Raw genomic sequence first — 24,341 nt, forward strand, 5'->3', positions numbered from 1 at the left:
TCACTAATATATATACAAACTAAAACACAACAAAACCTAACAAAACACAAATAATTACAAAAACAAAAACGTATAACAGCAGAAAAAGGCGGCAAACAACACTTCACGACACCAGACGTTACTTAACGGACACAATAAATTTGAAACTTCTTGACCATTCTGCACAAAAAACCCTACAAATTACTAAATTTTACCGTTGTTGCCAAACCATCAACAACTAAGCACTACTTACTTAAGTTGCAGGTAGACAGCGTACGGTGCAAACGAATTGGAAGTTAAGTAAGACTTATGCTTAAGCAGTACTTTGTTAAGTCTGCCTTAGTAAAACGTCGGTGCAAACGGGCGTGAAAGTGGTAGACGTTTTTAGATTAAAGCAGGACACCAATAAGAGAATAAAATTTGGAAAATATCAACATACGAAACAGTCCTATTTAAGCCTTGCCCTATAATAAAGTAATTTGCTCGGGGACAATATTATTATTAACAAAATGAAACACCTAAAGGTTTTCTTTTAGTTTCCGAGAAATGCGAAGATTGGCTAGAGATAAAAAGAAGTGGAGGTGTGCGTCCAACCAGTATTCCGACTGAAGACCTAAGGGTGGTGATATTAATAATATAGTCATTTCTCATTTCACAATCTGGTACATGTTGTTCGCTCTGAAAAGTTTTGCAATTTCGGGACTACGTTGATCTAGCGTAACGTAACATAATCTGAATAACAAAACAAAGGTCATCTCGCTATACATATGTAGTGGTCGCTGACATCCCTACATCAAAAAGTTTTTGAGATCTTATCCATCGAACAAATGGACAACTTTTGTGAAAAATTTTCCCATACATATAGTTTATTTATTTATTAATAACAGAAATACTTTTAATTATTTAATCCTGGTGAAACATTTTAATAATAAATTACGAATAATAGAGTAATTAGCATGTTAAAAAACAATAAATGAATAATAGTATATTATTCATAATTTATTATTTATCCATTAATTTTCCCATACGGGGTGTTTCTGAAATATGTAGCAAGCTTTAGATGGTATTAACTAGATGCAATAGGAAATCGCATGATAAATAAAGCAACGTGGTTAAAGGACAAAAACATTTGCGAGAAAGCTAAAGCTGCGATCCGAAGCCGGCCCTGGGCGTGAATTGGCAACGTGTAGAAAAATTGCGATAACAACTAAGTAACTACATCGATGAAAAATGTAAACAGTGACGGTTGTGGAACGATAAATAAAGTAAATATCAACAGCTACGTCCATTGCGATACCAATTAATTAAATAATTGCTTTGTTTATATCGACAATGGTACACAGTACTATTTAAAGTACCCCTAAGCATGATATTAAGAACACAATTCACAAACGAAATACTCATACAACACGGATTTTGCAGTTTATGGAATTTGTCTGACAAACGCCTACCGCTAAATAACGATTTGTATGATAAAAACAACGCTTTCAACTCTCTCCTCGATAGCCACTAATTATATCGGAAATATTGATATTCTTATTTTCTCTTCAGTATATCTGTTATTTATTTTCACAGTAGTCGCCTTTGATCATAATTCGTTCAAACGCTCTCGCTGAAAGACTTCCGAGCAAATCTATGCGACATGTTTGATTTCGGTTCTTTGAGATGCTCTGAACCTGCAAATTTATTCCTTTGGCTTTTGATTTGTGAGATAGAAATGATACTGCTAGAAATAAAAATTTACAATAGCTGAAAATTTATTCTAAAAACAAACCAAAAGATTATACAAATGTCTTTCTTATGTCAAGAGCGTTTTCCTTATTTGTATTAGGAGTCAAACGCGTTGATTAGAAACACACGGATTTTTTTAGGGTTATGTACCATAAAATGAGAAAAGAGCCTTTATGGAAAAACTTTTTCCATTTTTACTTCAAAAAAAAAAATTACAGCTGCCCAAGAACTCACAATCTCAAATGCTACAAGTAAATAAATTAGAGTTCTATTGTATCTGGACATACTTCGACAGCCAACTTCCTGTTTTAGACTTTTTACTTCGCATTCGAGCACTAAGGGCTTATAAAAATTTTATAGTGTACTTAAAGTAACACCTTACTTTTAGTTTGTAGCTAAAAGTTTAGTTTGGCAACAGGTAAAGGTACTCTAAAAAATTTATGAGACTTTGACGGTAGTGCAAGACAGTGTGTCGGTAATAGAATATGAATTAGGTATAGAAACAGACACTTTCTAAAATTTTTAGTGAATAACAGCGTGAAACAGGAAATTCAGTTGTTAATTACAAAATTAGGATTTCAATATCTTAAATATATTTAAAAATGTAGGGATGAGTTACAAAGATAGAAGAGTGATACTTAGTTTGCGTAAAGAGCAACAGGCAGTTGTAGAGCTGGGGCTGCAACGTATAAAAGTAAATATTAGGAAGTGACTCCCTTCAGATGCAGACTGTCACCGCTACTTTTTAATTTATACATCGAAAACGCGATCGACTTCATTAAAGACAGTAAAACTGTAAGGATAAATATACAGGGGCAAAAGATTAGTATGCTTAGATTTGCGGATGATATAGCAGTATAAGCATCTAGCAAGGAGGAGTTAGAGATAGCTTTAAATAAAATGAAAGCGGTACTGTATGAAAATAAATAAAAATAAAAAAAAATTCCTGGTATGCAAGGGATAAAAAAGTAGGGAAAGAGCGAATATAGAGATAGGAGACGAAAAATAACAATAAGTAGCTGATTTTAGGTAACTGGGAAGTCGGATAAGTCAGGACGGAAGTAATAGTAAGGCGATATAAAGCAGAGGATAGCGCAGGGTCGTGTCACCTTCAATAAAAAGAAGTCACTTCTATGCTCGCGAACGGTTAATTTGAAAATTTCAAAAAGGTTGTTAATGGTGTGTTAATAGCGGGGCGCTGTACGGGTGCGAAAAATGGACAGTGAGCGCGGTGGAAAATAAAAGGTTAGAATCGTTTGAAATGTGGTATTACCGGCAAATGATGAGGATACCGTGGATAAAGGTTAGAAATGAAGAGGTATTGGAAAGAATAGGAGAACAGAGGACTCTATGGAAGTCAATAAGAAATAGGCGAGATAGGTTAATGGGACACCTTCTCAGGCACGAAGATCTAGTCAGAGACATATTAGAGGCAGAAACGGGAGTTAGGAGGGGTAGAAGTAGACCTAGGTTAGATTACTGTTCGCAAATAGTTAAGGATGTGGGTTGTTCTAGTTTTAGGGAAATGCGAAGATTAGCTCATAATAGGAATGAGTGAAGGTGCGTATCCAACTAGTCTTAGGACTGACGATGATAATCATCAAAAAAATCATACTTATAGTTAACTTCAATCGATTGCAAAAAACAGGTAACCGTGCGAAATTCTCATTACCAGTTATAATAAAGTACCTACTTACGTAAAAGCTTAGATTTGAATGATTTAATTTAATGTGTTTACAAGGCAGTTTTTATTTTCAACACGAACTATTTTATGAAGGATAGAACGGGTTTACCTAATGGTATCGAATATCCCTGCAGGGGTGTTCTTTTATGAGTAAGTGGGTGGTTTTGGTAAACATGAATAAAAGCTTACGTTTGTTCTTAGTGTGACGCGTAGGCCGAGGTTGTGCGATAACAAAACTGTTCGGGCAAAAAAGGCCTTTTATTTCTCGTTTGTTTCCTTCAAATAATGTCTGACAAAATCTTTTAGAGAAATCACGAATTAAACTTCACAATACGCACATCTCTCTGCCCTAAAATTTATAGATCATATTATTCAAAACAAAAAAAGAATTAAATCAGTCAATTACAGCTCCTTCAAGCGTCTTAAGAAGATGTATCCATTCCTGTTTGTTCTCTGTACATTAACGTTAGAATATTGATAATTATGGATAGCAAGTGTATAAAATTTATTAGACACTATACAGAGTTCTGTAGTTTACTCGATGGACCTTTAGGGTATCACTGTTATGAATTAGGAAAGTCTTCAGGGAAATGGATAACTACCTAATACCAGATAAATCCGACAACTAATGGCTTGATGTGACTAATTGCCCTTTGTTAATAGATACATATGTATGAATCAAAATTGCCAAGAAATTGATATTTGTGATTATTGTCGTCTTCATTATAATGTCTTTACAACAACTGATTTAATAAATTATTTCCCACTGGATACTAGGTACCTCTACCTTCCTTAACCTTTGTTTCTGCTTCTCGTATGTATCTAAGAAGCCTTTCAAGCCTGAGTAGGTGTCGTAACAACCTATCTCTCCTAATTCTTATTGACGTCCAAAACGTTCTTTGTTCTCCTACTGCTTCTAGTACTTTCCCATTTATAACCTTTAATATCCACGGAATTTTTGACATTCTCCTGTTTTAGACTGTGTTATGCTGATTAGTATTGACGCAAATAAATTCTCTTGGTCTCTGACAGAGTTCTTCGTTTGTTTTCGTGGAAGAGGAAAAATCTTCTAAAGATTTAATTGAGTCCTCTTCAGCAGCCTGACAGAGTCAAACTATTTGGTGTTTCACTCCCACCAGCCACTGATGCTGGTAGGCGCGCAGTCCCTCCAAACTAAAACGGAAGATAGGGCGGAAGGCCCTCTTCAGCCTGCGCTTTCAGGAATCGTGGGAATGGGTGGGTGGTGGTTCGGTTGATAAAGATGAGACGGACGAAATGAAGACAGAAGAGAATGAATGATTATCTGTGGAATATTACTGCCCCAGCATTTGCCTAAGTGATTCAAGGAAATCACAGAAAAACTTGGACAGAGGCAGACGGACCCGGAATCGAAACGACGTCCTCCCAAATGCTTAGCAATGAGCAATGTAACTTTTATACAGACTTGAATTATGTCGCACGAGGCACACTGCTTTAGAAACATATCGTTCCCACTACATCCCTACTACCCTACTGCCCTATCACTATCATCGTCATTGAGTCGTCAGTCTAAAGGTTGGTTGAAGACGTACCTCTACTTTTTCCTTTCCTGGGTTAATCTTCGCTTTTCCCTAAAACTAGAACATCCGACAACCTTCACTATTTGTGAACAGTAATCTAATGTAGGTCTACCCCTACCACTCTCATAACTCCTCTGTTCTGCTTCTAATGTGTCTCTTCATACCTGAGAAAGTGTCCCACATACCATTTTTTTTGTTTTCGTGGAAGAGGGGAATCTTCAAAAGACACCTAGCCATCCATACGACTGGGTAGTGTTGGATTTCCGAGGAAGATGTCCTCGGACCTACAGACTAAAATCCCTCTACCTCAGGCCGATATAGGATCAATTAAGGTCCTCTTCAGCCAATTGTTGTTCAGAGTTTTATGTGATTGTGTCCCACTTACCAACCTATCTCTCAACAATAAATAGTTGAATTCTGTAGCGCCCACTACTCACTCTAAACTTTTCTTTTCTGCTACGTTCACCGTCCACGTTTTTATTCCGCATTCAGAGCCATGTTCCAGACACACCTTTAACAATCTTTGGATTTTCTGAATTAACCGTTCGACAGCATACAAGTGACTTCTTTTTGTTAAAGGCAACTCGACCTGCGCTATCAATTGTTTTATATCTCTACTACTTCTTCCATCCTGAATATCTGACTTCCTGGATACCGAAAATTTTACGTCTCCTACCCTTATATTCACACTTTCCCTCTTCTTCTTGCATATCAATGTTTTTTTTAGATAGATAGACAGATAATATAGATTAAAAATGCTGATGGTGCACTACCCCTTTTGAACCTTTTAACATAAAATAACATAGATGAAACAATAAAGGAAATAAAACAATTGCTAGAAATTGTTCCAATAGCACCCGTGTCAGCACACAAGCTGAAAGGTATTTTTCTACTTCGATTGAAAAATTGCGTAGGTATAGGTATTGAAAATTCAGCGAAAATGCTGGATAAAAGATTGCAAGATTAAATTACCTTTCAAAAGATAGGTGAAAAAGCATTTGCTGAAAGCTCGTTTCGTGTCATCATTATCCACAAAAAAGTGTTCTTCATGGTTTGGTACCTTTATATCATTTTTCTATGATGTATATCTATAGGTACACTTCGTTTACTTTCTGCAGCGATGTGACCTTCAGTTTGACCGGCGCAAACTAGAAAAGAACAGCATTAGATCAGAAAAGAAAGGAGACAACTCTCGGCCAAACTCTTAACCGATGAGGAGCGTATAATCCGTACAGTACTGCACAGAAAAATTGACCATTTTATCCAGTACAATTGCATTGCTCAAATGTCCTGTTATTGGTACCATTTATTACTGAAAATATCAAGATGTTTATATATATTTGAAGATATATTAAAGGCTTTAACGCTTGTTTTCGACTCGCACTACTATTCATGATTGAACAAAACTTTTGGCAGGTACTGTATGAAAAAGTATGTTTAATGAACAAGAGTCGAGAGTATAATCAGCTTTTTTCTCCCTACCTACGATTTTGCCAGCGCGCATCCAAGACATTGGAAGGGGCACATCGCTAGAGAAAGTAAATGAAGTATATATCATCATTTGAGATAAAAGAAAAAGTTTATAAATGCACAAATTAAATCTAAAACCTGTTTTCCGGTGTTTTCTTTCTATTAGCCTATTAAGTTGCCGAAAGGAATAAATAAAGAAGCGAACAAAATAGATCAGAAAAGGGTGATCCTTAGGGATCCGTAAAGGTCGTAAAAAGGCCGCGCCGTAAGATAATAATTCGTAAGGCTTGCCATAAACATTGTCGTAGCAATATTTTACTCGATTAACCAGAGCGATTGTTCACCCGCTGACCCCGCTCGTCCCACATCCATTTACACCAATCTCTATTCGAATGTGCTTAGTCAACTACAGAGGAGACACTTTCTCGGTGGGATGAGAGAGTTCGTAAATCCAAGAAAGAGGGTGTGCTGAACGCAACTAAATGCGATGTTCCGTGACTGTTTGGAATAAATAAAACGACCCAACCGACGACGACATTCGGGAGCGAACTCTGGAGGGAACATTTTTCGCAATCAGTGTGACGTAAACCGACGCATCCTATCGCACCACCTATTTACCTTCATATTACGTGGACTATACAGAATTTAGACTACATCACACACTTCCTCGAAATGAATAAGATCCATAAACTCACAACAAACGTGTTTTAGAAAATACTACAAATGGCGCAATAAACGCCATCTGTAGCACGATGCTACATTATAGGATTACGTATGCTCCAACAACGTTCATTTAAATATATGGATCAACTTTTACCTGCTGCCTTAACAGTGTGGACCTTGTTGGAGCATACGTAATCCTAAAACACACTATTAAGACAGCAGGTAAAAGTTGGTCTGTGTTCTGCCGGAGCTGCCTGCGACGCGCTGATGAGATCCAAAAAGATCGAAATCGCGATCCACTTCTGGCAGTTTCGACAGAATACAGACCACTTCGATTTATTTTACAACAAACGGTTTCCCAATTTGTTCCACCAAATTTTCTGCGTAAGTCCGCTTTAATTGTGAAAAAGTCAATAGTTAGACCCATTTGGATCAAAACTTCTTGAGATAATAAAACATCGAATATGAAAGCCAATGGAAATCAATTTGAAGAGTTAATTCTTAAAGGGGGCATGCAACATAAATCTTCGTCTAGTAAACTAAAATCGTTCTTCTGAACTGAATAAGCCCTTTTAGTCTTTTACATTTAGAGTTGGCTGCCGTCAGGTTCACAACACATTAAGGCTTATATGTACTAAATGTATAAGAAAATCAAATAGATTTCTGTGGAACTGAACTAAACAAAACGATAAAAGTCAAAATTAATTAGGAAAACGTTGTAAATCTGTAATGGTGAATGTCACCTTCGGTTACGCAATCAAGTTTAGCTATTCTAAACGTTTTTATGTGGAATTTTGGTTTTTACTCTTGTATTTATACACTTTTTGAATCTTTCCAAATTTGGACGAATAGGCAACTATTGTGATTGACACATGACACTTTATAAATGTCGATCAGAGAAGCACATTACACTATAACCTAACCAGAAGTACCATATTAGTATCAATCTAACATTATTAGACAACGTGCAAATCAGTTACTTTATTACAATGAAAATTTCGTCAGACGCATTCACATTAACATCTTATCTGTGATAGAATATTGACAGTCAAACATATTTAGAAATTTAAATACTCTTTTGTTTACTTTCGGGAACCTTCTGGAAAACGTCCGGATAGTTAATTTTTTCTTTGAATTATTTAACTACTTTCCCATAACGCAGGTACGACATACACATTTACAAATACGCCGTACATGAAGAAAGGCGCCCGCGGCTAGTCAGCGAATCGATAAGCCGTTCACGCACACGTGTTCTCGGTCGCACACAAACACACTCGTGCTCGCTACAGTATACTCACATTGAACCAGGCAACTATCAATAAATTAGAAGTTTTTTATTTTGAATGTGAAGTTGTGTAGTAGACCCATGTGAATTAATAATGGAAAAGCTAAATATTCCTTCCTTTCTCTGCCTTCGACTAACATAAAAATTGTTGTGTAAATCAATATGGAGGGAGCTGTCAAGGGTCAATTACTTAATTATGAACGTACAACCGGTGCTTCGAATAAGGTTCCGCAAACTCCCACAGGTATCATTATCGGTCCTTCTCCGTATTCTCATCAGCGTTTGATACTTTGTGGGGTCAATAAAACAGAACTTTGTAGCCCACGTGAATATATCGATTGTTTACGTTTAATTTTTATTATTTTTATTAGCCACCCACTGCAACAAGTACGTTAACCTTTCAGGAAAGTATAGTTTTCCAGTTCATTTGATTTGTTACTTACAATTACTTATTTAACGTGAAGATATATTAAACGTTTTGTCATATGTATTAGATTCCGACTTTAATTGGCTAACCGAATATGTTTGCGACCAAACTTTACAAAAACTCGTCTGGCTCTCAGCATGTCTCGCAATCCTTGCAAAAGCTATTACAATAACAGAGAACAACGATCATCAAGATGAAATACAAGAGATCGTTGTACCTAGAACGAGATATGTATCCAAGTTTATTGTATAAGATTAGAAGAAAAGTTGAAACGTTTCCACTCTGGACTTTAGGAGATAATACTTGTTGCACTTTGTCGAGAATGGCGTTTCGATTACGAAAATTTAATATTCCCCTATTCAAATCACGATTATATAACAACGTACTAACATTCAAATATGCATTTATACTTTGCCACTTAGGATTAATTTATATTAACATTAGGTTTTACCCGCGGTTTCGCTCGCGTCGATATCCTAAATATATGTCAAAGATCATCAACAACCACATAAAACTAATTTTTTCTATCTCTCAGTATCTTTTTCTGAATAAAAGGTGCCTACCCTGTATTATTTTCTGTACCTTTGACAGTGTGTGTACAAAATCGAATGATAGGTTTTACCGCTCACGCTGTTGCCCTACATGCATGTCAAATATCATCGACGACCACATAAAACTACCTTTTTATGTACCTCATCATCATAAACTCGTCACTCCTAACACTGGTTGGACACACACCTCCACTTCTTCCTATCCTGAGCTAATCTTCGCATTTCCCTACAACTAGAACAACCCACATCGTTAACTATTTGCGAACAGTAATCCAATCTAGGTCTACATCTACCCCTCTTCCATTTCTGCTTCTAATATGTCTCTGACTAGAGTTTGATGCCTGAGAAGGTGTCCTACCAACCTATCTCGCCTATTTCTTATTGACTTCCTTGTAGTCCTTTATTCTTTCTAAAATTTCTTCATTTCTAACCTTTTCTATCCACGGTATCCGCATCATTTGCCTGTAAACATCACATTTCGAACGCTTCTAACTTTTTCTTTTCCGCCGCGCCCTCCGTCCATGTTTCGCACCCATACAGCCTCGCGCTCGAAACGTACACCTTTAGCAATCTTTTTCGAAATTCTAAAGTAACTGTTCGCGAGTATAGAAGTGACTTTTTTTATTGAAGGCGAATCGACCCTACGCTATCTTCTACTTTATATCCCTACTACTCCTTCCGTTCAGACTTATCTGACTTCATAAATACCTAAAATCAACCACAGATACACGCACTGTTTTTCAATTTTAAAAGAATTTTCGCAAAAGTTTACTAAACACAGTTGCTACTCAGAAACAACGGTAAAGGTCATCGCACTTATTGACTATCTGTGTAAATGTAAACAAAGGATAAGAAAGCCCTTCGTGTGTTTGGCGGCAGATTCTGGTCGCATATATCTGCATCGGATTACTAGGGATTTGTTACAAATGATTCATTAAAAACAGTCGTTACACCCGAACTCGGCGTTACATCCGAAATCGCTATAGCCACATGAATTTTGTACTAAAGTGTGCTTCAAATTCACGGGACTTACATATGACGTCGCTATAGCACAATGGTCGCTATAACCAAGGTCGTAATAAATGAAATACACTGTAGGTAGATAGTACACTGAAGGCGTCCCTCTTGACTGCTTCAACGCGCCCCATTTGTGTCTGGACTTCCTACCGCCCCATGGAAGGGTGGTACTGCTCACGTTGGGCTTTCATGATCTATAATTACCACCAGTGGCGTTTTGTTTTTTTGGTAAATGGTTTTTTCAAAATAGGTACACTGATTATCTTCTGCGTTAGATGTTAACTTACCTTAGAACTCAGGTTGTATTAAGTTTTTTCTTTAGATTTCTACTAATGTACTGCACTTCAGCTACATCGCTGATTGAAAAATCGTCAACGCGGAAATAAATTTAATTAAAAACTGGAAAGACTCGACTCTCTTGTTGCTTTACTTTGTTAAAAGACGGTCCCGTTTTAGCTTGTTAATCATCATCGATTGATAAAACTGGAACGTTTAAAAGCTTCCAGGCGAATCTTTTCCGCTCTTTTTGATTACAATTCATTTTAAATGAGAACAGGCAGTAGTGAGACGGTCGTTAGTTTGGTTATCAAGTACAATCCACTTAATGAGATACAAATTTTAAAGGAATTTGTAATCATCAACGGGGGGAAATGCAGCATGAAACTTGTACAGCTCCCGTTTCCAAACGTTTCAAGGAAATTTACTCAGAATAACAAGTTTGTTTATCTAGCAGTGTTTACAGTGGTTTATGAAGGAAAGAAGATTTAGGTTTCAAAATACAGTGACTATATTGATTCATTTACAGACGTAAATTTCGATACAATACTTGACCAGCATGAACTTCTTTGAACAGATAAAAACTTAGACCATTTAATTGTAAACATTCTGAGTATAAATACATAATTAAATTATAAGTATAAATGATTTTAGCGGCGAATTTATCTGTAAAAACAATCAATACAACGAAGTCATTGCTTAAACTTGACGCGTCATAAATTTTGTTATGGTATCGAATTTCATGATGATGTATGGTGTATAGAAAGGGTTACATGTTAGGATCTGTCGGAAAAAGTTAGGAAACCAGAGGGCAGTATGAATACCTTCTGAGACATGAAGGTTTAATTCACCATCATCATAAGGTCGTCAATCCTAAGACTGGTTGAACATGCACCTCGTTTCCTACCTTGAGCTAATCTTCGTATTTTCCTAAAACTAAAGATGGAATTCCATATCCTTAACTATTTAAAAACAATAATCTAATCTTAACTCCTGTTTCTATCTCTAACATGTGTCTAAATAGCTCTTCATGCCTCAGAAGGTGCCCTACCAACCCTCCCCTATTACTTCAAATTTTCCAATTTCATTACTTGCTTCATTATCCTAATATTCCTCGGTCCAACTCGTGAAATATTGCACCTCCTCGTATTGCACATATTGATGACAACCCCCGAGCTAACCCCACCCGGACATCCGGTAGGGATCTAGTTTACGTCCGGAGTACTTTACCCCAGAGGACCCCATATCATTCGAGTTTCCGTGTGTTTTACTTGGACTATCATAATGTAATGGTTTCCTGTTGCCTTCCACATCACAGTATTGTACATAGGAATGCTGTACCGATCCTTATGGTCTCTGCCACACTAAGTACTGAATGAGCTGCTTCCCTCTTTCAGGGACTTGTCTTAGTCTGGTCTAATTAGCGACAAAATACAGGGTTTGTCCGGAAAGTAAGAGGACTGAGTCGATTTAAAAGAATTTATTGAGCCAATCGTTACAATTCTTTAAAAACTGTCAAACTAGACTCCTTCTGCGTCGATGCAGCGCTACCAGCGCGATTTCCAAGCATTGAAGGCGCAACGGAAGGCATTCTCCGGAATAGCCTTAAGAGCAGCGGTGCATACTACTTGGATCCCCTCTGTCGTCTCAAAATGTTTGCCTTTCATCGGCCTTTTCAGGCGAGCAAACAAAAAAAAGTCCGGGGGGGGGCACATCTGGGCTGTAGGGCGGCTGCGGAAGCGTTGGGATGCCGGCCTTGGTCAGGTAGCTGTCCACAAGAAAGGCGGTGTGAGCCGGGTTGTTGTCGTGGTGCAACTTCCAGTCGGCTGCGATGTCTTGTCGGACCCGATTGACACTTCGTTTGAGTCTCTTGAGCACTTCCACGTAAAACTTGGCGTTGACGGTTTGTCCAGGAGGAACAAATTTATGGTGAACGATGCCTTTCATGTCGAAAAAAACAATGAGCATCGTTTTCACTTTGGATTTGCTCGTTCTTAACTTTTTTGGTAGAGGAGACGCCGGCGTGNGAGTACTTTACCCCAGAGGACCCCATATCATTCGAGTTTCCGTGTGTTTTACTTGGACTATCATAATGTAATGGTTTCCTGTTGCCTTCCACATCGCAGTATTGTACATAGGATTGCTGTACCGATCCTTATGGTCTCTGCCACACTAAGTACTGAATGAGCAGCTTCCCTCTTTCAGGGGCTTGTCTTAGTCTGGTCTAATTAGCGACAAAATACAGGGTTTGTCCGGAAAGTAATAGGACTGAGTCGATTTAAAAGAATTTATTGAGCGAATCGTTACAATTATTTAAAAACATTCAAAATAGGCTCCTTCTGCGTCGATGCAGCACTGCCAGCGGGATTTCCAAACATTGAAGGCGCAACGGAAGGTATTCTCCGGAATAGCCTTAAGAGCAGCGGTGCATGCTACTTGTATCCCCTCTGTCGTCTCAAAATGTTTGCCTTTCATCGGCCTTTTCAGGCGAGCAAACAAAAAAAAGTCCGGGGGGGCCACATCTGGGCTGTAGGGCGGCTACGGAAGCGTTGGGATGCCGGCCTTGGTCAGGTAGCTGCGATGTCTTGTCGGACCCGATTGACCCTTCGTTTGAGTCTCTCGAGCACTTCCACGTAAAACTTGGCGTTGACGGTTTATTAATTTATGGTGAACGATGCCTTTCATGTCGAAAAAGACAATGAGCATCGTTTTCACTTTGGATTTGCTCGTTCTTAACTTTTTTGGGCGAGGAGACGCCGGCGTGTGCCGCTCGGAAGATTGCCTCTTGGTCTCGGGATCATACTCAAAGATCCATGACTCGTCATCTGTGATTACGTTATTCAAAAATTGGAGGTCACTTTCACACATGTTTAAATTTTCGGCTTGCACCACTCACAGAAACACGTCGCACGAAAAGGCTTGTTCTGTCTCTCCAGGTGCTCGTAGACAACTCACCAGCCGCTCGTTCGTTAGCTAGGAATACCCTCTACCGATTCCAGTCGGTGCGCGCACGCTCCGAAGTACAGTCGCGGTGGAAGGAAATCAGTCCTATTACTTTCCGGAAAAACCCTGTATTAGAAGCAGAAACAGGAGGCAACAGGAGCAGAACAAGGTCTATGTAAAATAAATTGACTATGGACAGGAAAAAGTGGACGTGCGTGTCCAAACAACTGACAATGACGTGAAGACTGCATGATGACATAATTAATTAAGGAGTTCAAGAAGCAGACGACATTGAAATCCTAAAGTTGAGTTTCTAAAGCAAAGTTGAATCCATTAATGCTATTATGATAACTCATAAGTCCTTAATCCTCTGTGAATCTTGTTCGTTTCTACCCGAACGCTCAGGTATTATTTTGTTCGTGTATCATTATTTTCTACTGGAATAAGTAAATTGGTTGTTAAAATTAATGGAGTTTGACGTTTAACGTAAAAGTAAAACGTTTACTTACTTGGTTGGCCAACAATTGTCTCGAAGGAACAATACAAAGTAAAATTATCACACAACAACTGTATAAGTAATTAAGAAGCTCAATTTAACTGAAATTACGTTTCACTGTGTTGCTTCTCGCGAATCTTGGATTGCAAAAGAAAATCTTCACGGGAAGAACCGAGTAAATTACCTTGTGAACCCAATAAGAATTTTCGCTGCAATTTAGTATGTTCGTTCCTTTGAGACCTGATGTTCGCTTTGCTTCGTTACGACACAGTTCGCGTTGGTCTGTTGTGCCTGATGAAACATGAGCTATTAAAAGTTCCAGGACGGGAGCTTCTTAATTAAAATTGGTTTTGAAAGAGAAGCAAGAGCGATGAGACGGTTATTAGCTTGGCTCAAGTGAGCACTTGATAGAATACGAAATCGAGCTGAAACTTCGACAATACGTACTCGCTTAATCGCATCTAAATCCTGTTAAAAAGTATTCGATTGAAAATAAAAAGATTTAAAAGTAGCTATGATGATAGTAGATGGCACTGTATCTCGATAATTTTCTCATTAAAAGGTTTCAAGTGTAATGAGCTCCCTCTGGTAGTCCATCAAAATTGTGATGGTTTCGTGTACAAAGTTAAGTTTTGGTCCCCCTCCACCTGTTAAAGATTTTTTTACCCCAAGAAATTTATGTAGGTATATTATCATCTTCATAGGGTCGTCAGTTCTAAGACTGGTTGGACATTCACTCCTAGGGTAATTCCGGGGTAGTTGGACAAAGTATTTCTTAAACGCGATTAAAAGAACCTAACACATTATTATAGTAATCTTTATTTCCAATTAAACTTTAAACAATTAACTTTGGGATATTAAACACAAAAATAACAATTTCTACTGATATTATCTAACAATTAAAGGTGAGAGTGATAACTTAATTCTAATTTTAGCTTAGTTTTTGATCTTATTTTCTATTTTTTAACAGCCAATTTTTCTTTGTACCACATATGGTGCTCATACCTTCAATAATTCAGTGCAATTTTCGTGTACCCAAAAACTGGCACACTGTGCATTGTGAGTCCTTGATGAGAAGTGTTTCGTAAAAATTTTCTCCACACCCGCGACAGTTGTCCTATTCATTTCACTGTTTTCTCTTATTCTTATTCGATAACATTATTAATGAGACATTGTCACTACTATTGGATATTTTTCGGATAGCTTTTCTTTTCTTGACGCATATATGTCCATCACATTCCAATTACAACTGGCTATCTCTCCTTTTTTTTTTCGAAAGAGATGACCACACTTAAAATGAAAATAAATCAAGACATGAGACGAATAATTTTGAGGTTAGAAAAAAATCTTAATCGTATACATCACTATTATTTTAAGAAACTAACATCACAACTATGTGAAACATGAACCCTCTAAAAAATATTTACACTAGACAAAACAATATACAAGGATTTTAGTTGCAATTTATTTTTTCTTTTCGCCAAAATGTTGCTCGTACTTTAGTTCACACGCGCGACGCGAAGCGATCTAAGCAGTAACTAGCGACACCTAGTGAATGGTTCCATTAATTATTTCGATGAGCCATCTGTTTCTTATGGTCATCTACCCCGAAATTACCCTACTCTTTCCTAACCTGTGCTAATCTTCACATTCCCTAAAACTAAAACAGTTAACTATTTGTGAAGAGTAATCTAATCTAGGTCTACCTCTACTCTCCTTAATCCCTGTATAATATATAAATATATAAAATTAATTGTTACTGCAGGATTCAATTATTCTTTAATACTGAAAGTATGTGATCCTTTAAAAATAAGGTTTTCTAAGAAAAACAAAACAATTACTTTGGTTATTTTTAGACATTGTGCTTTTAGATTTTAAAATATTTATATTTCTTTGCATTGGATATTCTAAAGCTTCTAACCAAAATAATAAAGTTGTAAGTGACTTCCAAATGTTTTTGTAAGTTACATGTGCACATATTCCTTTAATTAGTGTTATTAAACATCTAAAAAAGAAATAAGAAAAAAACAGTTGGAAGATGAAGCAATATCTTTTACCTTCTTTTGATGATCTCCTCGTTGGGGGTTTAAGAAACGTATTCCATTTTTTTTCCTTGAGAAATATCAGCTGCAGATCCGTTTATGAAGGGACAGAATTGAACTTTTTGAAGATCTTACTGAATATTATTTTGTGTATTCGTTCTTGTTGTATGAATTTAGATTAAAGGGTTCTCTTTCCGTTCCTTCTCGTCTGTTAAAGTCCACTGCCTAGTTACGTAAGTATATATTCATGCGAAAATCTCTAGCCTTGCGAGATCCTGTCTGTTACATTAATCATTCAGGAACCAGGAGGTATTTTAAGAGGCAATTCGTTTTCCCTCTTTTTCCTTCGGCTTTTCCGCTTCTTCAGTAGTATATAGTACCTACTACCTTCTATATTGCGCCCTAATAATAATTCTTACTGCCATCGAATAAAGGACCCTCCCAAAAATTAATATATATTTGTGTGGATTTATGATGTTTTACTTTTTCCTGCCTCCTAAAATTCCTGGATTATTATTATTTTTGCAGTATTCTGTATAAAGATCGGTTTTTCTATAAGTTTTGCCATTTTCTTATTCAATATTTTCAAAGAAAATTTGTTGCGATTAATAGTTTAGGAAACTATTTATGCAACGGTGTTGTCTAGGGGGATATCGCAGCTGCCCCCGCTAGCGCATAAAAAATATTTAATTAAATTCTGTGCAATTTATTGTCCGATTCCTGATATTTCCCATTCATCTACCTATGAGTATCAATACATGTCGAAAAGAAAAAAAAATTAAATAGTTTATTGTTATTAAAATAATGGTCTGTATTCTGTCGAAACTGCCAGACGCGGATCGCGATTTCGATCTTATTGGATCTCATCAGCGCGTCGCAGACAGCTCCGACAGAACACAGACCAACTTTCACCTGCTGTCTTAACAGCGCGTTTTAGAAAATACCACAAATGGCGCGGTAAGCGCCATCTGTATAGTACGATGCTACATTTTAGGATTACGTATGCTCCAACAAGGCCCAATACAGCTGCCCCCGCTAGCGCATCAAAAATATTTAATTAAATTCTGTGTAATTTTTTGTCCGATTTCTGATTTTTTCCATACATCCACCTATGAGTATTAATACATGAGAAAAAAAAATTAAATAAAACTGAAAGTAAAATCCAATCGGGACTGACAAGGGATCGTCCATTAAATACGTCACTCAGAATTTCATCTTTTTTTTCACCGCTCCCTCCACCATCGTCACACCTTCATCGACCCCCCTAACAAATATTACGTCACAAAGGCTAATCCACCCCCTCCCTATAAGCAATTTCTCGTAATTAAAAATAGCAATTAGAATAAGTTACTATCGAAATGAAAAATTTTTGAAACTGTTATGATAGGGAAAACTTTAAAATAAATTGATGAACGACAATTTCCTTAGACTCGCACACTCCCCTTTTCATATCTCGTCACGCTAAGCAATACCCCTCCTTCCCGCTAATTTGCGAACATATTTTATGAACGACAACCAAAATTTAACTATTTTTAAAACCTTCAAAAATCGTGCACCCTTATTTTATTGTTTATCTGATTTTCTAATAATTAAAAAATGAAATAAAAATTTGGAAAAAAGTTGTGGCAAGATAAATCTAATGTACTATCCCTTATCTACTACCTTCCTCCCTCTACTGTGAAGAAAATATTATGATCATGGGTGGATACATCGTGAAGATTGTAAAAGATTTAAGGGGGAAGAGGTGGGTGTGATAACCGTGCTGCAAAAGTAATTAGATAATGTTTTACAAACTTTAATACGTACTATAAAATGCTTGTAAGTTTCTGAAATTATCATTTAATAACCCTGAAAGTTTTATGCTGCGATCTGGAGACAAAGTTCCCACCCTTTAATCCTAGCAAGTTAATGACAAACTAGATACCAAAGTATGTTACCTAATAAACTTCCACGGCTCAAATGTTCTGCGACATACTTCTCATGGCTTAGAACTTCCTTTAATTGGTAGACTTCACATCACTGTATATTGTATGCAATAATGGAATACTGAAGAAAGTGCAAATAAATACTTGCAGTGGGTCACAAGAAAGAATTTAACCGTTTAAACAAAGACAAAATAAAGTAATTCGAAGTGGTCTGTATACGTAATACGTAATCCTAAAATGTAGCATCGTGCTACAGATGGCGTTCACTGTGCCGTTTGTAGTATTTTCCAAAGACAAAATAATTGGACGGCCATCAGTCGTTTTAGAAATAATTCAAACATAAACTTCAATATAAAATAAACGAAAGAAGAGAAGAAAAAATAACTTGAAACAGTCAATAAAGTTTCTTGATTGCAATATCAGTCAATTTAGGAAAATGTCTTGTAGTATTCAGGTCAGTTAAATGAAGACAAATTCTGTTTACTCACTGATGATTATTATTATTCATTATTTAAAACGGTTGAATGCCACCTGCTCTCCAGGGGTAAAAACAGAAATCAGATAAATTCCAGGAATTACGAGTGTACTTGTGGCTGACAGTGAACGGTAGACAGTTCCGGAAACAAAGCAAACCAAAACCTAATGAAAATAAACAGGAAATTTGGTTGGCAACAGTAAACTTTGTAAGTCAAAAGATTGTGCTAGTTTCAGAATCCTCACGAAAATCCATTTCCCGTAAATATTTATTTCTAGAATTCTAATAATGGTTTAAATTTTCGGTTTAATGCCGAAAATAATACATTCACAAAGATACATTAAAGTTATCAGCAATTGTTTACTGAAAAATTTTATCGAAAATTCTGGTGAAGGTGCCGGCACAATTTCAAAGAAAGACCTATTAAACTACAATAAAATAATTCGAAGTGGTCTGTATTCTGTCGAAACTGCCAGACGCGGATCGCGATTTCGATCTTTTTGGATCTCATCAGCGCGTCGTAGACAGCTCCGTACAAATGGACCTTGTTGGAACATACGTAATCCTAAAATGTACCATCGTACTATACAGATGGCGTTTACCGCGCCATTTGTGGTATTTTCTAATTAAACTACAGTTTCGATTTCATTCCAATAGATTGATAAATTTTCATCTTTAAAGTATATTTTTTGTGTTAGGGATGCTAATTTATGTTTTTCTTTTTACAATAAATTAAAGCTCAATTTGTTATATAACGTATAGATAATATCATCATCATCATAAATCGTCACTCCTGAGACTGATTGAACACGCACCTCCACAAAAGAATTTTTGAAGAAAAAATTTTTTTAGTAAAAGTGAAGTTTAAAAATTTAAATACAATTTTTAAATAAAAGAATTGAGTTCCTTTATTTCAGTATTTAATTGAAAAAAAATCTTAAAAGTAACTCAATGTACTGAGTTTATGTACGAGTTTATTCGTATGCGAGAAAGATCAAATTTGACATTCATTGGTGGTCGTTGTCGATAGTTAATACTTGTTAATGCTGAGCCTGCCCTGGCGTAACTCTGAATACGTCCCTGTTTTGTGAAACTGGAAAAATTCAGTGCTATACATTATTTCTGTTTTTATTTGCACGATATGTCCAAATATAAGGGCTATCTGTCAAAACAATCTCCCTTTGAAAATTAAGCAACAAGTCCAGGTGTTTGGCAGCTATTGCGATCTCAAATAGAACTTTATTGATTCATCCCTGGTGGCCAATGGCCAGCATGAATATTTCATGTTTCTGGTAATGATTCGATACTTCGAAAAACATTTGCCTACCTGAACTGAATCGCATTTGTTATTAGGCATGAGTAGGTACTACAGAAAGTTTTGTTGTTGTCTAATCGCATTTATCCGTTTGAGTTTGTATTTGAATCAAACCGTCGTGAATTTTTAACATTGCTAAAAGCAATGCCTTTCACTTTACAGCTACCAATAATCTTTTCTTCCTCAAAACACGGAAAAACAAAATAAATATTTTCGTAATATTTGTATGTACAGTCCCAAAACATCATACCTACTATTTTAAGTTTCAATATTTTTTACGTTCGATGGTATTAAATTCGTATAATATCTGTCTCTCGTTCTTCGAAATATAAAAAAGAATGAAAATTATATTTAATGTTGATTAAAACTTTTCTTTTATATGTAAAAACTAGATCTTCAAGAAAGAAACTAATTTAATAACTTTAAAAGAACAGAGGACTCTATGGAAGTCAATAAAAAATAGGCGAGATAGGTTGGTAGGACACCTTCTCAGGCATGAAGGTCTAGTCAGAGACATATTAGAGGCAGAAACAGGAGTTAGGAGGGGTAGAGGTAGACCTAGATTAGATTACTCTTCGCAAATAGTTAAGGATGTGGGCTGTTCTAGTTTTAGGGAAATGCGAAGATTAGTTCAGGATAGGAAAGAGTGGAGGTACGTGTCCAACCAGTCTTAGGACTGATGACCTTATGATGATGATGATGATGAAAACAATAAACAAAACCAAAAAAAAAATTAGACAAATATGGTTTGAAATTGGATTAAATGAGTGGATAACATAGAAAGATAGGTGGGGTACGCATATTACACCCTCCTGCTGTAAGTCAGTTCTTTCTAGTTTCGTCAACATTACAGGAACATATATACTTTAATCTATTAGGAAAATATATCTTTTTTTCGTATTTATTAGCTATTTTGACAAAAATTATTTTTGGAATGAAGCTAACTAGCTCTAAGGAAATTTTACTAGATATGGCAACGCTGTCCAAAAATCGAATGTGTTAGCGCACATATCTCTTCTTCTAACTTACTGCTTGCAGAAAGAGAGAAAAAGAGAGACAGAGAAGAAAGCTTCAGTAGCAACCAACTATTATGAACAGATACAACTTACGATATGCATATGATATCATCATTATAACGCCGTCAGTCCTAAGACTGGTTGGACACGCACCTCCACTATTTCCTATCCTGAGCTAATCTTCGTATTTTCTTAAAACTAGAAAAACCAACATCCTTAAATTAGCGAACAGTAATCTGTCTTTAATATGTCTGACCAGACCATCATGCCTGAGAAGGTATCCTACCAACCTATCCCGCCTATTTCTTATTGACTTCCATAGAGTCCTCTGTATTCCTATTCTTTCTAATACCTCTTCATTTCTAACCTTCTCTATCCATGGTATCCTCATCATTCGCCGGTAATACCACATTTCGAACGCTTCTAACCTTTTCTATTCCGCCGCGCCTATTGTCCATGTTTCGCACCCGTATAGTGCTGTACTCCAAAAATGCACCTTTAACAATATTTCTCTACTACTACTACTACTCTTTCCGTCCTGACTTATCTGACTTCCTAGATACCTAAAATCAACCACTTCTTCTAATTTTTCATCTCCTATCTTTATATTCGCTCTTTCCCTACATTTTCTTCACTCTTCTATCTCTGTAACTGATCCCTATATTTTAAGGTATATTTAACATCTTGTCCCATTTAACATTAACGAAAGCCTTTTCTAAATCTATAGATGCTATGTACGCACTCTTTCCATTATATATCGTTTTCTATATTGTTACCCATAAAACTAAACAGGCCTCCCGCGCTTTTCTATTTGTTCTAGACCCAAATTGATCTTCCCCTAACAGCTCTTCCGCCCTTTTTTTCCATCCTGCTCTATAAAATTCTAGTTATAATGTTTGAAGCAGATATGGTAAATTTTTTTGTCTTTTATTGGTTAGTTCTGAGGCATGAAGGGCTAGTTAGAGACATATTACGAACAGGAACAGGGCTTAAGAATAGTACAGGTGGCGCTAGATTAGATTACTTTTCACAAATAGTTAAGGATATGGGATGTTCTAGTTTTAGAGAAATGCAATGATTAGCTCAGGATAGGAAAGAGTGGAGGTGCATGTCCAGCCAGTCTTAGAACTAACGACCTTATCATAATGATAATAAAATACCATGACCAAAATGTAAAATATTGATATTTGTCGTAAGCGTAAAAGAGTTTGTTCCTACTGGATGCCCCACGATAGCAACCAGCTTCTTTATTTCAATTTAACCTTGTTATGTAGATGTTTTATATGTACATATTTATTTTTAACAATTTCTTCCCTGCAAAGGACTTAATACGTCTAGTTATATTCTATCCTTCCCAAGACCAAAATGACATATAAAAACGCATTAAAACAACTTTTTTTCGATTTTTTCAGCAATCTCACAGTAACGCAAAGCAAATTGTGTTGACGGAATTAGATTTTGCAGCCTCAGGTTCGTATACATGCATTGTATCCATGGAAACGCCTATTTTCGCCAAGGAGACTGATTCACAAGAGCTCACGATTATAGGTGAGTCCACATTACTCTTATCTCTTCAACTTTGCGTCGATAACATCGTGATTACCTTCAAAATACTCCACTAGCTCTTCAGTTTTCATAAATACCTTTGCGTCTTACATTATCGCCAGGAAATGGGAAAATCTTCCTGTTATCAAAGCACTCTTGACGATTTATGACGCACGTAAGATGCACGTGGTGATGGTATTTGAAATGTATACATTTTAAATAAGTTAAAAAGAATAAGGAAAAGTAAGTCAAAATTTATTATTACAGTTAATTAGCAACAAATATGTAGACATGACGATATAGGTACAGATGGGCAAGGCACTGTAAGATAGGCCAACGTCTCTAGTCATAAAAGTCATAAAAGTGTCATCTAAAGAGACTTTTTTATATATGAGACATTTCGCCAATGATAGTATAACTAAATTTTATTCATGTCCAAATTTCCCATTACAAATCAGCTTTAGTCTGTACTACCATTTACTCAATACAATTGACATTTAGTAACCTTGTTTTAATCAGTAAATAATGATGTACAAAGCATGACCAATATCAAGAATGTCTCAGTTTTGGTATAGCTTTTTCTATTTTGGTCTTCGTCTTGCTCAAATACTTCTAGTCTTGGTTTATATCTGAGCACACATTAACTATTTGCTGACAAAATAACTGTCCTAAATGCTGAATTCTTCTGTCATACAGTAAAAGTTCCTTATTCACGGTTTCCTTATTCGCGTTTTCATTATTGGAGGGTAAAAAAATTGCAATCGAGTTCCTGTATTCGCGGTTAAAATTTTCATTATTCACGGTTGCAATCGGTAAACAGAAAAGGATTCGGCGTCATTTTTTAAGGGGATTGACCGCAATAGACCTCTCGTGACTAGTGTGAATTTTTTCAAAAACATGGGTTTCTATTCTAAACATTGTGGTTTAACGATATGAGATAAATATGTAATTTTTTGTATGGTAACAGACAAAAGTTCACACTAACTCGGTACATTATTGGTTTTCAATTATATGGTCATTAAAAGCTTTTATAAGTGCTTAAAGTTGATGCTTCTTGTAGGACACGTATTTTCAAAATAAATTAAAAAATTAAAAAATTGCCTTCGACAAGCTTTAGAACAAAGTTTTATCTTTCTTACTACAAAGTTTCAAACCTCTGTTACAAATATTAAACTCATGATATCTGCAACCGATAAGCATGTTTTTACTTTACGGCGCGTGTACTACTGAATCCCCTTAATGTATCGGTATCATTTGAGTATGTACAGTTGGTACGTGCCGAAGCGGCTTTTATAAAAAAATCTAACCGAGTAGAAAAGGATTCGGTGCTATTTTTCAACGTATCAGCATTTTTTGAGTACTATTGGCTCGTGTCGAAGCACGGAAATTCGAAACAAGAAAAAATCACTAAATCTTTTTAAACTCTTGCCTAACGATTAATTTCAATTGCGAATTTATCAATACATTGATTTTATTTTGATAAATATTGGTTTTATTTTGGAACCTTAGAACGTATCCTGTATGATTCCATACTAATTAGCATTCCATATCTACGGTTTCTGTATTCGCGGCATATTTATAGAACGTACACCCCGCGAATAAAGAGCTTTTACTGTACATGCAAGGTTGTCAAGACTTTTAAAGAAAATACTGTCAATAGTTGTTATGAAAACTCTAGAACATACCCTTGTTCCTGTGTATAAATTGACCCTTTCTCCAACGTATGAATTGACTTTTTATCTAACAAAATAATACAAGGTACATAAAAGAAGCAAAAACTATCGAAAAAAAATTAGTTTGTCTCTATATTGCAACCATATGTTATCCAGTCATAGGAATAAAGAACCCTTACTCTGAGGACATTTTTGTAGATCTTTTTCTTCAATAAAAGTTTTGATAAAGTTTTTTTTTTATATTTAATGTTAAAATCTAGTAAAGCAAA

The 24,341-nt window shown here is 36.2% G+C and overlaps 1 protein-coding gene across 1 annotated transcript in view; it reads left to right on the forward strand.

Annotated features, from left to right (window-relative positions):
• LOC108742358 (atypical protein kinase C) overlaps positions 1–24,341 on the forward strand; it is a 244,055-nt gene that overhangs the window by 188,814 nt on the left and 30,900 nt on the right. Inside the window, exon 4 of the mRNA XM_018477543.1 lies at positions 22,267–22,402. Within this exon, the coding sequence (XP_018333045.1) occupies positions 22,267–22,402 (136 nt within the window). The remainder of the gene's footprint in view (positions 1–22,266; positions 22,403–24,341) is intronic.

The sequence above is a fragment of the Agrilus planipennis genome, unplaced genomic scaffold (genome assembly GCF_000699045.2).
Source record: "Agrilus planipennis isolate EAB-ADULT unplaced genomic scaffold, Apla_2.0 scaffold3, whole genome shotgun sequence".
NCBI lineage: Eukaryota > Metazoa > Arthropoda > Insecta > Coleoptera > Buprestidae > Agrilus > Agrilus planipennis.